Here is a 17,295-nt window from a genome sequence, read left to right as displayed (position 1 = left end):
TAGCAACTTTTAATGCAAGCTAGTGAAGCAGCTTTAATGTAGGGCTGTGTCACGCCAAATTTTTTCCCCCTACAAAAACCTCCCCCCGCCCATTTACTTCCGGGGTCATTTCCTCTTACGTCATTGACAGCGATCGATGACACTTCGGCTTTGACTGCCCGTCGCTGGGAGGATACTTGTTTTTTTGTTTTTTTTATAATATAGCGTTAACAAAACGTCTGTATTAATCGGACAAATTAACTTGAGGGTATTCCTGACTGCACATTTGACGGAGAATTAATTTTTGATTCGTTTTCCACGGGTCAACACTACTTCAGGGTTCATTTTTCTTTCAGACGGATGGGTTTTAGGTTGATATTGTTGGCAAACACGATTTACTGAGATTCACTCTAACTTCGAGTAAGAACATACCTTTACTGTATGCGGCTGGTCCGTGGTAGCCCAGTATTGAGACGCGAGTAGGAGCAGTTTTTAGCAAATAATAAAAATAATTGCCAACAACCTCGATAATAACCCTGACATGACTTTGAATTCTCTACAATTATAAACTTTGCCCTCTGTGTCAAGTCACTTTCCGTAATGAGCCAATTATCAGTTGAGGTATAGTTGAAGCTGCCTAATAATAAGTATATGCCCAATTGTTTGTCCATAACGTAAATAGCACTGCACATATGTACCTCAGTGAAGTCAGATGACCCGTGGTCAGACAAACGACAATATTTAGAGTAAGAACATAAAAATAAAGAAATACCTTGGGTATTTCTTCAAGACTTTAAAATGAGGCAAAAAACTGCAATGTAAAATGATTTTTTATTGTTTACAAATGTTTTGTTCCAAACATTGTAAGAGTACAGACATTTAACAGTATTATATATCAATTAATATTTTTTGCACGTTACCACGAAGACAGAAGTTCCCAGCAGCGGCCCTAACACTCCGCCTGGAATTTTTTTAAGCCTGCTGGTGTTTGACATAAGTCCCCTGGGAAAGATAAAGACAAATGTCATTCAGGGACACCACCATTTTCAGGAGATTTGGATTCTATCGATCGCTGTCAATGACGTAAGAGGAAATGGCGTAAGTAAGAGGAAATGACGTAAGAGGAAATGACCCCAGGAGTTAAGAAGGTTTTTGTAGGGGGAATAAATTTGGCGTGACAGCTGCAACTAACAATTCATTTGATAATCGATTAATCTGTCGATTATTACTTCGATTAATATTCGGATAAAAGAGACAAACTACATTTCTATCCTTTCCGATATTTTATTGAAACAAACCAGCATACTGGCACCATGTTCTGGACATTGGGGGTGCAGCATACAGCAATAATAACAGAAATGTAACTCATCAGATCAGAACTGAATCAAATATTGTACACGTTTCTGTTGTGAATAATAAAGGATTCATTTTAGGCTGCCTCTGAATAATAGCATGAAATATTCCAGCACCTTCATAACGTTTAGTTATACTAAAGCAGGGGTGGGCAATTCATTTTTACCGGGGGGCCGCATGAGCAACCCGAGCACTGCTGGAGGGCCACACAGACAATATTTCAATTAAATCTTGCTCAAATTATTTTTGATATACCGTAAGATAAATAATAATAATATTTTCATTTAACCTAACTTATCTTTATACAAAAGCAGATGGCTTTTGATGGTTTTATTTTTAACACTTTCTTACACAACACCTCCTGGTGTATATTACAATGCAAAAATTTCAATTTCTGTCACTTTATCCTGCATCCTCTTTGTTGTGAACGTAGCACACCTGTAAGGTGATTGAGGAGGAAGCGTTGCTGTTGCGGAAATGATGAGTGAGAATAGACGTGCGTGTGGAAAGAATGAGATAAGTTGAGCTCTGTTAGTATAGGTTGCTCAATAAAAGTTTAAAAAGAGCGTCAGACTTGGTGTGCACTTCTTCTGGATGCTACAATTGGTGTCAGAAGCGGGATGAAATGCCTCCCAGTTCGCCTTGCCATCAAACCTTTGAGTCTTCATTGAGGGCGGAATTCCCCCATGCCAAGCAGTGTGCACTGCACCTGTCGACGCTGCCTCTCTCCTTCCACCCTCTCTCTCTCTCTCTCTCTTTGTGAATCCCGGACGTGAGCTCGTCGCAGACATCCCCTCCCGTTCAATCTTGACAAAGTCGCCAGGAAACATCGTGGCACGTACCTCCCGATGACGTAGCAGGCTGAGCACACAACTTTTACTTCCGACACCAATTGTAGCGTCCAGAAGAAGTGCACACCAAGTCTGACGCTCTTTTTAAACTTTTATTACGCAACCTACCGTATTTTCCGCACCATTAGCCGCACCTAAAAACCACAAATTTACTCAAAAGCTGACAGTGCGGCTTTTAACCCGGTGCGCTTTATATATGGATAAATATTAAGATTCATTTTCATAAAGTTTCGATCTCGCAACTTAGGTAAACAGCCGCCATCTTTTTTCCCGGTAGAACAGGAAGCGCTTCTTCTTCTACGCAAGCAACCGCCAAGGTAAGCACCCGCCCCCATAGAACAGGAAGCGCTTCTTCTTCTACTGTAAGCAACCACCCGCCCCCGGAAGAAGAAGAAAAAACGCGCGGATATCACCGTACGTTTCATTTCCTGTTTACATCTGTAAAGACCACAAAATGGCTCCTACTAAGCGACAAGGATCCGGTTCATGAAAAGACGCAATCTCTCCATCCGCACACGGATTACTACCGTATTTCACAGCAACTGATATTCCTGTGAACCGCACTGTGGAACGGGAGCACGTACGGTGAATATTCGCACCACAGGGAATGAGAAGTCATCCTTCACTGTGGTTCTAGCTTGCCATGCTAACTTCCACCCATGGTGATATTCAAAAGGAAGACCTTGCCAAAAGAGACCTTTCCAGCCGGCGTCATCATAAAAGCTAACTCGAAGGGATGGATGAAGAAAAGATGAGCGAGTGGTTAAGGTAAGTTTAAGTTTACGCGAAGAGGCCGGGTGGCTTTTTTCACGCAGCTCTGTCCATGTTGATATACGTATGTTTGTGATTGCACATTTGCGTACATTTTGGGAGTGAACAGAGTTGTTAGAACGCTGGTTTTTAATATATTATTAAAGTTTGACTGACCTATCTGACTTTTTTTGACATTCCTTTAGCGCAGTTAGATGCGGCTTACAACACGGGGCGGCTTATTGGTGGACAAAGTTTTGAAATATGCCGTTCATTGAAGGCGCGGCTTTTAACCCAGGGCGCCTTATGGTGCGGAAAATACGGTATACTAACACAGCTCAACTTATCTCGTTCCTTCCACACGCACGTCTATCCTCACTCCTCATTTCCGCAACTCAAGAACACAACATCAACTTCAGCAGGTCGTTACAATATATTCTTTAAACACAGCAACATGTGTACCACAAATTAAGCACACGGCTTTACCTTTCATTTCTGTAAAGAAATACTTGGCAGTCCATGTCTTGTTGAAAACACGCCATTCGTCATCAACTTTTCTTTTTTTAGCGTCAAAATAAAAGCAGCACAGTTGCATTGCACGCACGACATAGATGTTTTTTTAAATTTATTTTGTAATTTATGATTTCCGCTGTTCACATTCACTCACAATCACACACGCGCATACGTCCGCACGGAAGTAATACAAATAACGCTTTTCAAAACAAAAGCAGCACCGTCGTATTGCACACTCGAGATAGATACTTTTTAAAATGTATTTTGTAATTTATGATTGGCCTCACGCGGGCCGGACAGGGACTTACAAAGGGCCGGATGTGGCCCGCGGGCCGCAGAATGCCCAGGTCTGTACTAAAGCGTCACTCAAATCTAAATACATTTATATAGCTTTACATTGATCCATTATGAAACCAACCTGAGATATTTCTGGCCGTTACGTTTATTTCCAAATTGCTAACCTTGCGTTTTCTCTCTCAAAACGGAGTCAAATGTGCCGGAGACACATTATCAGCCCCGCGTTGCAACAAAGGCATAACGTTCACGTTACTCACAAAAAAGCTGAACTCATGAATGCTTGTTGCCACTATGGACTTAAAAAGTTACGTAGCGTGAGTTCTTCCCTTCATCCATGGCTCCAACATGTTTCCTTTTCAGCTGCTCCTGAAGCAATGTTGTACTTCCGTGCCATTTTGCAGGAAACGCTCTTCTTTGAAGTCTTTAAAGTGAAGTGTTCCCACACTTTTGACGACTTAGGTCGTACACTTTTCTCCATCGAAGCAATAACCTCAAGATGTTTCTCCGCTGAACTATCCGTACTGTTTTCCTGCGCCATTTTTCGAATGTTCCAGCAAAGGAGGTCACGTGAGCTGCACATGACACATCATTGGCTGGCTTACCTCCACCTCATGAGACGTAGCCTCAGCGCTGATTTGTACTGTTTTTGTACTTATTTTGATTATTGTTTCTCGGCTGTTTGTAAATGTTGCCGTTTATAAATAAAGGTTTATAAAACAAAAAAAAATAACAAAAAAAAAATAACAAAAAATAAGCCTCCACGCATGCGCATAGCATAGTTCTAACGAATCGATGACTAATTAATCGCCAACTATTTAAAACATCGATTAGTTGTTGCAGCCCTACTTTAATGTGGCTGCTTATAAACTGAAGAATAAAATATTAAACTACCACGCAAAGAAAACGCTAACTATAAACTGCACAGCTATAAACGATGTTTGGTTGAAGTTAATGAGCTGTTGGAGGTAAAGAGCACATTCGAAATGGCGGTCGGCGGGAAAAGTAGCAAACTAAATATAACGTTGAAACATGCTTTTGAAAATGTATATATTTCAATCCTGGCAAATACTGACTTTTAACAATATAAATTGTTACTTACATGAGTTCTGTCAAGTGTTCTCCTTGGGCACCGTGAAGAAACGTGTCTGGGCTTGTTCTTCCACAGCTGCATGCAGGTGGGCGGGTCCTTCTTCTTCTTCTTCTTCTTTTGTTTTTATGGCAGTTGGCAAGCAACCTTGTGGTGTGCATTACCGCCACCTACTGTAATGGAGTGTGGATCGAGGTGGATCCCTACTCTATATTCTTTTATTTAACCCAGTATTTTTTAAATATGTGCATATTGCTTTATAACCTATGTGTTCTGAGTGCATTCCTAATATATCTTCCACTGCTAACCTAATATTCTCTTTCGCTAACTTACTTTCCAGTATTTCCCTTTCTCTATTATATTTCCTACAATGTATTAAAACATGTCCTACACTTTCTAGCTGTTGGCAAGAATCACACAGTCCTGTAGTATGTTTCCCTATCAATTTTAATGAACTATTTAGATATGTATGTCCTAATCTCATTCTAGTAATAATGTCTTCTTCCTTCCTATTTCTATTGCCTCCTCTCATTACACCTACTCTCCTCTGGACTTTGTAATATTCTCTACCTGTTGTTTCCTTATTCCAATTATCCTGCCACTTTTTATTGTGTTCCATCTTAATTATGTTCTTCACTTCCTCTTTACTGTGCTTAATCTCCATGTTTACTTCTGTTTTAGTAGTTGCTTGTTTTGCGTACTTATCCGCTAATTCGTTCCCCTCAACTCCTACATGAGCAGGAACCCAAAGAAATGTTACCACACCTCCCGCTTTATTTATTCTGTAATTTGCCTGAACTATTTCATAAACTAAATCTTGTCTTGTTTCTGATGCTATGTTTTTTATGCTCATCAATGCACTACTGGAGTCTGAGCACACGACTGCTTTTCTTGCTTTATTTTCTTCTATCCAATGAATTGCCATATAAATTGCTACCAATTCTCCCGTAAAAACAGATAACTTATCACTAATTCTTTTATTTAATACTATGTTTCCTTGTGGGATAACAGCTGCTGCTCCTACCTTATTATTTATAGTTTTTGATGCATCTGTGTACACCATGATGTTGTCTAAAAACGTTTTCTCAATCCATTGTTCTATCTGGTAACTATTTAAATTTCTATTCTTTAGTAATTGCATGTTTACATTTGGGTTATCATACATCCACGGTGGTATTGCAGGGATTGGTACTGTAGGGCTAACTTTAATATTATCAATTTGAGCTTTATTACATATGTCTCCTATTATCCACCCGAAACTATTCATTTTTTTCTTCTCTTTTTCTTGGCAGTTTAATAACACTTGATGGGTTGGATGTCCTTGCTTGGACCCTTTTAAGTTTGCCCAATAAACTGCTGACAGTTGATCTCTCCTCATATCTAAAGGTTTTTCATTCATCTCTACTTGTAATGCTGTAACTGGGGTTGATTTTGTAGCTCCACAACATAACCTTAAAGCCTGTGATTGGATCCTGTCTATTTTCCCAAGTAATGTTTTTGAAGCAGATTGATAAATAATGCATCCATAATCAATAACAGATCGAATTAAAGTCATATATATTGCTTTCAATGTCTGCCTATCAGCCCCCCAATCTTTACCCCTCAAAGCCCTCATTATATTTAACACCTTTTTACTTTTCTCCACTATTTTGCTGATGTGGGTTGACCAGTTAATATTTTTATCAAACCATATACCCAAATATTTAAATACTTGTACCTCTTCTATATTTTCTCCATAGAGTTTAATTTGGAGCTTGTTTTGTACTTTCCTCTTTGTAAAATGTATGACTTTTGTCTTTCCAACAGAGAATCTTAAACCCCAAGCCGTTCCCCATTCTTCAACATTATTTACCGCTTTTTGAATCTTCTTTTCTATATGATTAGTATTTCTACCTCTCTTCCACATCACACCATCATCAGCAAACAGTGCCACATCCACTAACCCTTCTACTTCACTAAAAACTTCATTTATCATTATTGAAAATAATACTGGACTTATTATACTTCCTTGCGGGGTCCCATTTTCCACTTCATATACTCTGCTGTATTCATTCTCTATTTTTACTAATATTTTTCTACTTGTTAAGAAGTCTTTTATCCATCTATACATTTTCCCTCTTATCCCAATTTTATTTAGTTTTATCAGCAACCCCTGTTTCCACAACATATCATAAGCTTTCTCTATATCAAAAAATACTGCAATTATACTTTCTTTATTTATTTGTCCCTTTCTAATTTCCTCTTCCAGCTGCACTGCTGGGTCGTTTGTGTTTCTTGCTTTGCGAAATCCACTTTGGTAATTTTTTATTATTTCTTTTGACTCTAAATAATATACTAGTCTTTCATTAATCATTTTTTCCATTACTTTGCCCAAATTTGAGGTCAATGCTATCGGCCTATAATTACCTGCCTCTTCCGGATCTTTCCCTGGTTTGCATATTGGAATTATTACAGCTTCTTTCCACTCCGCTGGTAATTTTCCTTCTTCATATATCCTATTATATAATTCCAAGACCACTTCTTTGCCAATACTACTTAAATTCTTGATCATCTGATAACTCACCTGGTCTTTTCCTGGTGTTGTATTTTTAACCTTTTTCAATATTCGAACCATTTCATTCAAAGAAAATTTCATATCTATAGTGTTGGTTACCCTATTATCGTTGTCTTCCATCATTTCCCCAATATTTAAACTAATTGTTTCTTCTCTCTTTTGTATTTCTACATTTCTCAAATTATCATTACTGTGCACTTTAACAAATGTTTTTGCTAAAAGTTCTGCTTTTTCTTTATTTTCTACCACACACCGTGTCCCATCTTTCATCACATGATTTTTATGTTCATTTCTGATCCCTGACATTTTCTTGATCATTCCCCACACTTGGCCTAAAGGAGTATTTCTATTTAATGATTCACAAAACTTTCTCCAGTAGTGTTTTCTTGTCTTTTTAATAACATACCTTACTTTAGCTTGGTGCCTTTTATATTGGATCATATCTTGGAAATTATGTGTTCTTCTCAATATTCTAAATGCTCTATTCCGTTCTTTTATTGCGTCTGTGCACGCTTGTGTCCACCACGGCACTATCTTCCTTCTTTTCCCTATACTACTCCTTGGTATACTCTTTTTGGCTGCTTCCATTATGCACTTTGTAATATCTGTATTCAGTTGTTCAATATCTTGATTTATATCCACTTCCTTTAATGTCATGTCGGTACTTTCCCTATATTGTCCCCAGTCACCGTGATTATACTTCCATCTTCCTTCTATTTTAGTGCTTTCTGTCCTTTGATTTATGTTTATGTGAATGAATATTGGGTAGTGATCACTTCCTATAGTGCTGTCTTTATTTACTTCCCACTCTACCTTTCCTGCTAACCCTTGTGACACTAGTGTTAAATCTATTGCTGTTTCTTTACCCGTAACTACATCTAACCTTGTTCCCGATCCATCATTCACACACACCAGTTCTTTTTCCTCCAAAAATGCTTCCAATGTTTCCTCATTCCAGTCATCCCTTTCACCCCACATTGTGCTATGTGCATTAAAGTCACCACACCAAATGATATTGCCACTCCAGTGCTCGACTATTGTTTCTAGTTGATGATTTTGTAATTTCTTGCACGGATTATAGAAGTTTAGCACTTTGTATCTTTCTTTATTATTCCATACTTCTACCCCTACTATTTCTAGTTCTTGTTTTTCTTTTAATATTGTATATTGCATGTCTTCTTTAATAAATATGGCACATCCTCCTCCTTGCCCATCATTCCTATCTTTACGTATTGTTATGTATCCTTTTATTATAAAGCTCAATTTTGGCTTCAGCCAGGTTTCTTGAATACATAGTATATGTGGTTTATTTTTCATATTATTAATATAACCCTTTAGTTCCTGTCCGTTTGCTATTAAACTTCTGGCATTCCACTGAACAATTAACATGGCGTTGGATTGTGGTAACATGACTCGGTCTCGTCTACTCTCTGTAGTTCACCTTGTACCTGTTCCCAAGATAGTTCTTTTAAATTTAAGAACTTTGCTGCTGCTTTGACAATTATTTTGATCTTCTCAGTTTTATTTCTTGCCTGTTCTGTGCAGTTTATTACATATGCCAGGAACACAACTAGCTTGTCCATGGAAAGTCCTGTATTTGCTGCCTCTTGTTTTTTATTACTTGTACTATTGTCACATGTGTCTTGTTCTGATCTATTCTCACTTCTATCTTGTTCTGCACTTTCTTTATTTCTTACTTTAACTGCCTCTGCGTATGTAATATTTCTTTCTACTCTGATTTGCTGTACTTCTGTTGCCTGTTTCCTAATGACACATCCTCCATACGCTGCTGTGTGATTCCCGCCACAGTTACAACACTTGACCAGTATATTGTCTCCACATTGTCCATATTCATGCTCTCCTCCACACCTTCCACATCTCAACTTAGCATGGCACACACTGGCTATGTGCCCATAGCGTTGGCACTTGAAACAGTGTACTGGGGGTGGGACGTAAGCTCTAACGTAAAAGCTTAAAAACCCAATCATAATTCTTTGCGGTAGAACTTCCTCGACAAACTGTACTAATACAGATTCGCTCTCCGTCTTTTCTCCATTTCTAAATGCCATCATTCTTGTCATCATCTTGACAGTACCCCCTTTTATTTGTCTTTTCAATTCTTCTAAATTTTCACCCCTTGGGATTCCTGTCACTACTCCTCTTGCCCCCTTTCGTTCCCCCACTTCCATTTTTTCCTTTATTATCTTATTGCACAGTTTTTGCAACCGCATTGCTTTGTTCTTTTGCATTTAATCAAAAGTCGTCCGTCCCTGAGCACCTTCGCTATCTCCACCTCTCCGATGTCCTTTTTTAACCCCTTAACCAGTGTCATCAAACTTATGTCATTCATGTCTTGACCTGATTTAAATGTATATATGATCCTGTAATTATCTTCCATAGTCTTTTTCCTCTTTTCTACTTCTTCATCGTGTACTCTTTTAGCACTCGATTTTCCTTCATGCCCTCCACTCCCCTTCTTTCCTCTCTCCCCTTTAGTCCTATCCACGTCCATACTTTCCTCATACATCCCGTCACTATCCCCTTCCATCTCGATCCAGTCACAATACAGCTTATGCACAACCGCCAAGGAGATTTAGATACGCTCACTTGTTAGCCACCACTCCTTGGTTTACTTCCGCCTTCGTTAACACGTCACCGACCACTTCACAGCACGTCCCAATCTAACAGTATAGTCGGCTCTGTCCATGCATGTTAAAAGCCGAAGCAATAACCTCAAGATGTTTCTCCGCTGAACTATCCGTACTGTTTTCCTGCGCCATTTTTCGAATGTTCCAGCAAAGGAGGTCACGTGAGCTGCACATGACACATCATTGGCTGGCTTACCTCCACCTCATGAGACGTAGCCTCAGCGCTGTTTTGTACTTATTTTGATTATAGGCGAGGGCGGACCTACGTCACTTCCGCCTGCCAATCCCCTAGCAACCGCCGCCATATTGAATTCGTTGAAAACAAACCAGCTCACAGCGAACACAGCATTGACAGAAAAGGCATTTAACGAGGTTTCACGGCATTTTAAACTGTTCTAAATGGCGTATGATTATGTAAATAGTCTTTCCAGTGAGGCTAGGTTAAGATACGAGTTAAAATGTTCTGTAGTCGGATTAAACGACTGCCCTTACCGCCTTCCAGCAGATGCGTGGACTGATAATCCCACACAATGGCCGGACATGGAATTTGGACATCTTTATGTCTACCTCACAAGCGCACCAGGTCGGTTGTTAGCTTCGGTTGTTATATAACGAATAAATCACATAAAAATTGTTAAATCACCCAAGGTATGTTGATAAATGATAATAAGGATGACACGGTGGCTACCAGTATCTGTATATTTATTATATCTGTAGAGAGCTCATTCAAATTCAGTTCAGTATTATGATTTATTATTTGCTGAATTACTGGAAATAGCCTTTATACCGTATGTTATTGTTGTGCAACAACAACAACTTCAACTGTCGAACGTTATTCAGTAAAAATTCAACGGGTTCAACATTAGCATGGACGGTATAGCCAAGTTGTGGTTAAGAAGGTGGATTTTTGTTCCTTATATTTACCAGAAACGAAGTGATCCGAACACACGACCCGGGATTTTGGGGGACTCCAGTGAGAACCGTCCTCGTTTTCCCGGTGTAAAGCTGCGAGCCATTTGTCTCGTCTCTGTGGGCTTTTAGCACGCTTTGGCAGAACAAAATACGACCTTTGTTTTCCCTGTTTCCGGTTGTGGTTTGCACAACCAAAAACAACACAGTTTTTTGGCATTTTGGAGGCAGAATGACGAGTTTAATCAGCGCAGGTCGACAGGTTAAAGAGCAATGGCGACGGTTTGTTTTCAACGCCAGTAAGGTTGCTATGGCTCGAAGAACCCGTATGTAGCTCAGTTGCCCGGATGTCGACCCTGCCCTATTGTTTCTCAGCTGTTTGTAATTGCTGCAGTTTATAAATAAAGGTTTATAAAACTAAAAAAAATAACCAAAAAAAAGCCGCGCATGTGCATAGCATAGTTCCAACGAATCGATGACTAATTAATCGCCAACTATTTAAAACATCGATTAGTTGTTGCAGCCCTACTTTAATGTGGCTGCTTATAAACTGAAGAATAAAATATTAAACTACCACGCAAAGAAAACGCTAACTATAAACTGCACAGCTATAAACAATGTTTGGTTGAAGTTAATGAGCTGTTGGAGGTAAGAGCACATTCGAAATGGCGGTCGGCGGGAAAAGTAGCAAACTAAATATAACGTTGAAACATGCTTTTGAAAATGTATATATTTCAATCCTGGCAAATACTGACTTTTAACAATATCAATACTTACATGAGTTCTGTCAAGTGTTTTCCTTGGGCTCCGTGAAGAAACGTGTCTGGGCTTGTTCTTCCACAGCTGCATGCAGGTGGGCGGGTCCTGACGTTTTAGGTCTGATTTAAACCTTTGAACTGAGTTTTACTTAATCAATTTATGTTGGAAGTCCAATAAAATTACTTTTATCACATAAAAAATAAGTTACGAAAATATTCACACTTTTATATATATAAATACATTGATTTATTGGAATAAATATACTTTTAAAAATAAAGTAAAAAGGACAATATCACAGAAAGAGTTTTTACAGTGTACGTCACTTCAAACATTTGACTTCAAAATATTTTTCCGGGAAAATATTGGATATTTTGTGTTTGCCTTAAAAACAAAAGGTTTTTGACTAAAAGGGCAAAAACAAATAAAAAAATGAAAAAGCTGTCACGTACTCGCATGGCTGCTCTAGTTGTGACCCGAAGATGCAGGAGACAGGAGGACGACGTGCAGGTGAGAGTCTTTTAATTCCCACAGGGAGCACAAGGAGGTGCAGCAGGGAAGTGCACAGAAGCATACGCAGCATACAGCAAACCAGAGTAACCTTTAACAAAACAATCCTTGAGCCCTGACTGGAGGGCGAGGCAGGCATAAATAGAAGCCAGCTGGTTACTTCAAGTTAAAGTAGCAATGATTGTCACACACACACTAGGTGTGGTGAGATTATCCTCTGCATTTGACCCATCACCCTCACCCCATGACCAGGTGTGGCCAGGCTGCCAATCAGCGACAGGTGAGGAGGGAAAAGCGCACAGGGAGACAAACAGGAAGTGGGACCAAAATAAGAGCGCTGACTAGGAGATAAACACAAACGCAAACAGACCATGTGACACCTGACGTGACAGGTCGTCACAGAAACGAGGGATGGATCTGAAGTTTATCGAGAGACTTAAGTGTTGAAAGTAAAAAAATAAATACATTTTTAAGGCATTTTTTAATTGTCATTGCTCAAAATTGAATGAATTAAAATCAATGATGTTATGAATTATTGACCAATTTAAGATTGCAATTATGTTTAGTAAAAATTATTATTTAGTGATTTTTTAACAAAACAGAGTTTTGACAAAAAGGGCATAAAATATTAAAAAAAGAATATGATATGGACAGATAAACCTGAAACTGATCTAGGGATTTAAGTGTTGAATGAAAAAATACAAGAAAAAAAAAATTGACCTATTTCTACCATTGTTATGAGCGAGAGCCTTCCTGGTCGCCAAGAAAGCAGTGCGAGGCGAGTGGAGAACAAACGGATTTATTGACAGAGATGTGACACAATGTGATATTGATCATAAGCAGCGGCCATTCAAAGAAAGAAGAAATCCTCGTCATGATGTCAAGGCCATGAAACGTGAGCCCCGAATGATTTTCTAGCCACCAACGTTTGATGTTGAAAGTATTTTAACGGCCAAAGAAGAATAGATGGAATAGCGTGAGGAGCAGTGGGGTGAAGAACAAAGCACATCTCCATGACGTCCCTCAGCGATGGAGACATCTCTCTGTGTTCCAGTGCACAAAGCATCCTGGAGGAAGAAGATGACTCAGCACATTCCCAACAGAAGCAAGTTGAACATCATCTTCACACAAGAACATTTGGAGGTGCAGACTTACTCAGCCTTCAGCCGCCACCATCTCGGAGAGCTCCACGCCGCCGTGGCCAGCTGCGGGACAAACGCAAACGGTGAAGGAAGAACATCCAGAAGGTGCCTCGTCACTCACATCAGATCTTTGAGGTGTGACTTGGAAACATGAAGAAGCAGAGTGCTGCTCTTCTACTTCCTGACTAGGATACCTTCTTGATGAGTCAGCACACTTGAGGTCTCATTTGGCTGATCCTCATCATGAGGACTCATGACAAACGTGAGATATGCCACACTTTGTATTGCGTGTGCTCACAGGAGGGTCTTTTATTGTGAAGGAGTCAGCTCAAGTTGGGATTTTCAGGCTAAACTTGTAACAAAGGTCCACATCAGACCTCCATGTGAGTGACGCTTCACCACGGCTTTGTTTCTTGCGGCTCAAAGAAAAGATGTTTTACTTACGAGCTGGATCGTACTGGGCTGAAATGAAAGTGAAACAAGGTGAAATGGACTTTTTCCTCACGTGTTTCTATGTGAGAGTGTGCGCTCTGTCTCTGTGGATCTTTGAGTGTTTGGCTGGAAGGCAACTAAAACATGCAGCCCGGATGAAAGCATCAACTCACGGCCTGGACCGAGAAGAAGAAGAAGAAGAAGAAGAAGACGGAGGACATTGGTGTCCCTCACCTTGTCTGTTTCTGTGACGCCTGACCATGACGATGATGATGGCCGCCAGGACGGCCGCCACAGCGACGACCGCCGCCGTGGCAGCGAGGGCGACGCTCCAGTTGTCTGTGGAGAGCAAAAAAGCACAAGTGGAGTGACAAAGCATGAAGAGGAAACCTTCATGACTACTTTGCATGCAGACGTCAAGCGTTGTCATGGTGACATGGATCAATAATGGTGACAGGTGGACTTGTGATGGGAAACATCTCCAACTAAATGTGTCTTTCTCACCTTCATGGCTTGCGTTGCTCAGGATGCTTCTTCTCTCCAGCTTGGTGACCAGGTCCTCCTTGACGCCAGACAGCTGGAACACACATTCGTACTTGCCCTCCACCTCGGCCGTCACCTCCACTTTCAGCTCCACCGACATCTGGAAGGTTCCGTCGTGGTTGGGGAGCAGCTCTCCGTGCTCCACGTCCTCGAAGATCTGCTCGCCGTCTTTCCTCCAAAACAGGTCTGCTAAGTCGGGGTAGAAACCTGTCGCCATGCAGGTGACTGGAGAGGATGGCGTCTTCTGGAGGAGGAACACCTCTGGAAGCTCTGCACAGGAAGTGATGTCACGTGTGAACAGAAGACAATGTGGGGAGAAGGTGTGGATGGAGGTAAAGATGGAGAGAAGGTGTGGATGGAGGTAAAGATGGAGAGAAGGTGTGAATGGAGGTAAAGATGGAGAAGAGGGGTGGATGGAAGTAAAATGGAGAGAAGGTGTGGATGGAGGTAAAGATGGAGGGAAGGTCTGGATGGAGGTAAAGATGGAGAGAAGGTGTGGATGGAGGTAAAGATGGAGAAGAGGGGTGGATGGAGGTAAAGATGGAGAGAAGGTGTGGATGGAGGTAAATATGGAGAGGTGTGGATGGAGGTAAAGATGGAGAGAAGGCGTGGATGGAGGTAAAGATGGAGAGAAGGTGTGGATGGAGGTAAAGATGGAGAGAAGGTGTGGATGGAGGTAAAGATGGCGAGAAGGTGTGGATGGAAGTAAAGGTGGAGAGAAGGTGTGGATGGAGGTAAAGATGGGGAGAAGGTGTGGATGGAGGTAAAGATGGGGAAAAGGTGTGGATGGAGGTAAAGATGGAGAGAAGGTGTGGATGGAGGTAAAGATGGAGAGACGGTGTGGATGGAGGTAAAGATGGAGAGAAGGTGTGGATGGAGGTAAAGATGGAGAGAAGGTGTGGATGGAGGTAAAGAGGGAAAGAAGGTGTGGATGGAGGTAAAGATGGAGAGAAGGTGTGGATGGAGGTAAAGATGGAGAGAAGATGTGGATGGAGGTAAAGATGGAGAGAAGGTGTGGATGGAGGTAAAGATGGAGAGAAGGTGTGGATGGAGGTAAAGATGGAGAGAATGTGTGGATGGAGGTAAAGATGGAGAGAAGGTGTAGATGCACGTAAAGATGAAGAGAAGGTGTGGATGGAGGTAAAGATAGGGAGAAGGTGTGGATGGAGGTAAAGATGGAGAGAAGGTGTGGATGAAGGTAAAGATGGAGACAAGGTGTGGATGGAGGTAAAGATGGAGAGAAGGTGTGGATGGAGGTAAAGATGGAGAGAAGGTGTGGATAGAGGTAAAGATGGAGACAAGGTGTGGATAGAGGTAAAGATGGAGAGAAGGTGTGGATGAAGGTAAAGATGGAGAGAAGGTGTGGATGAAGGTATAGATGGAGAGAAGGTGTGGATGGAGGTAAAGATGGAGAGAAGGTGAGAGAAAGAGAAAAGAGTATAAAGAGACAGAGTGTAATGTCAGTAATGTTCCTATAGGGGGAGTGCTAACATGTTAAAAGGTGAAAGTACAAGGTGTGCTTCTACCTGTTCTCATTAGGACCTTCTTCCCATTCTTCACATACTTCTTCAAGTAAGAAGGACAATGCTCAGTGAAATAATACTTCAGGTGGTCTAGTAGAAATATGTTCTGGTCCCACTTGAGTTTGTCGGGGAAAGCTTGTGGTTTTGCTGCAGTCCATGTCCATGTCTTCATGTCCAACGATATGAAATCTTCTCCATCATGACCTTCCTGACGCCAACCTTTAACCTCATCAGTCTCATCATTCCATTCACATCCATACATCCTCTGGTTAATGTGAACACCTGAGACACACAAAGTGTTGTAAAGCAGTCACACACACACACACACACACACACACACACACACACACACACACACACACACACACACACACACACACACACACGAACACACACACAAACACACTCACACACACACAAACACACACACACACATACACAAACACACACACACATACAAACACACAAACACACACACACACACAATTACACTCACACACAAACACACACACACACACACACAAACACACACACACACAAACACACACACACACACACAAACACACTCACACACAAACACACACACACAAACACACGCACACACACAAACACACACACACACAAACACACACACACACACACAAACACACTCACACACAAACACACACACACAAACACACGCACACACAAACACATACACAAACACAAACACAACACACACACAAACACATACACAAACAAACACACAAACACACACACACAAAAACACACACACACACACAAACACACACACAAACACACACACACATACACACCCACACACACACAAACACACACACGAACACACACACACACGCACACACACAGTATTTGTGTAGGTTATTATGGGATGGACAGAGACAAGGTATATCAGTGCAGTAATGTGTGTTTTACTACAGTATAACAAGAGTACATCAAATATATTGAAGTAGTAGAAAGTTCAACATAAACAAACCTCCAGTTTGGTTGAAACGCTTCTTAAGAACTTCAAGGTTGTGTTTGTCAATTAACTCATTACCAACATTGATCTCTGTTTCTCTCTGCCAGTATTTTGGATCCTCTGCTGTGATTTTGTTCATCCAGTCCTGTTTGGATTCTGCTTTCCTGATGTTGCTGTCATAGTAACTAATCTCAACTCCATCAACATAACCAACACTCACAAACTCTGGGAAGTTTGGAACTTGAGAGGACGCAGTTTGGAAATACTGCAGCGTGTGAATCACTGAAAGAAGAACACAACAACAAGATGACTTTTTATTATTTAGTTTCATGTTCAACAATCTTGCACTGTGAATATTTGAGCTCATTCAGTCTTCAGTGGGGTCTTAAAGTCAACATCAAACACTGCTAGATATCACAGTCAAGACTCACATGGTGTTCTATGACAAGTACAACACATGAATAATATA

At 40.7% G+C, this 17,295-nt stretch overlaps 1 protein-coding gene across 1 annotated transcript; it reads right to left on the bottom strand.

Moving 5' to 3' along the window:
* Window positions 1-13,362: 13,362 nt before the first annotated feature.
* Window positions 13,363-16,256, bottom strand: LOC140678963 (patr class I histocompatibility antigen, A-108 alpha chain-like). Its single transcript, XM_072913570.1, has 3 exons — window positions 15,851-16,256; window positions 14,286-14,594; window positions 13,363-13,412 (listed from the first exon to the last, which is right to left on the bottom strand). Exons 1-3 carry the CDS (start codon window positions 16,107-16,109, stop codon window positions 13,363-13,365), a joined length of 618 nt encoding a protein of 205 aa, XP_072769671.1. The 5' UTR covers window positions 16,110-16,256.
* Window positions 16,257-17,295: the final 1,039 nt, after the last annotated feature.

Source organism: Nerophis lumbriciformis, linkage group LG07, assembly GCF_033978685.3.
Source record: "Nerophis lumbriciformis linkage group LG07, RoL_Nlum_v2.1, whole genome shotgun sequence".
In the NCBI taxonomy this organism is placed as follows: Eukaryota; Metazoa; Chordata; class Actinopteri; order Syngnathiformes; family Syngnathidae; genus Nerophis; species Nerophis lumbriciformis.
This window is presented reverse-complemented; position numbering and strand designations above follow the sequence as displayed.

Excerpts from the sequence above, each read along its gene's own strand:
- LOC140678963 (XM_072913570.1), bottom strand. The coding sequence starts at position 16,109 with ATGTATGGATGTGAATGGAATGATGAGACTGATGAGGTTAAAGGTTGG. Across the intron at positions 14,595-15,850 it reads GAAGGTCCTAATGAGAACAG|AGCTTCCAGAGGTGTTCCTC; the intron begins GTAGAAGCACAC and ends CTTCCTGTGCAG. Across the intron at positions 13,413-14,285 it reads GAGCAACGCAAGCCATGAAG|CTGGCCACGGCGGCGTGGAG; the intron begins GTGAGAAAGACA and ends TTTGTCCCGCAG.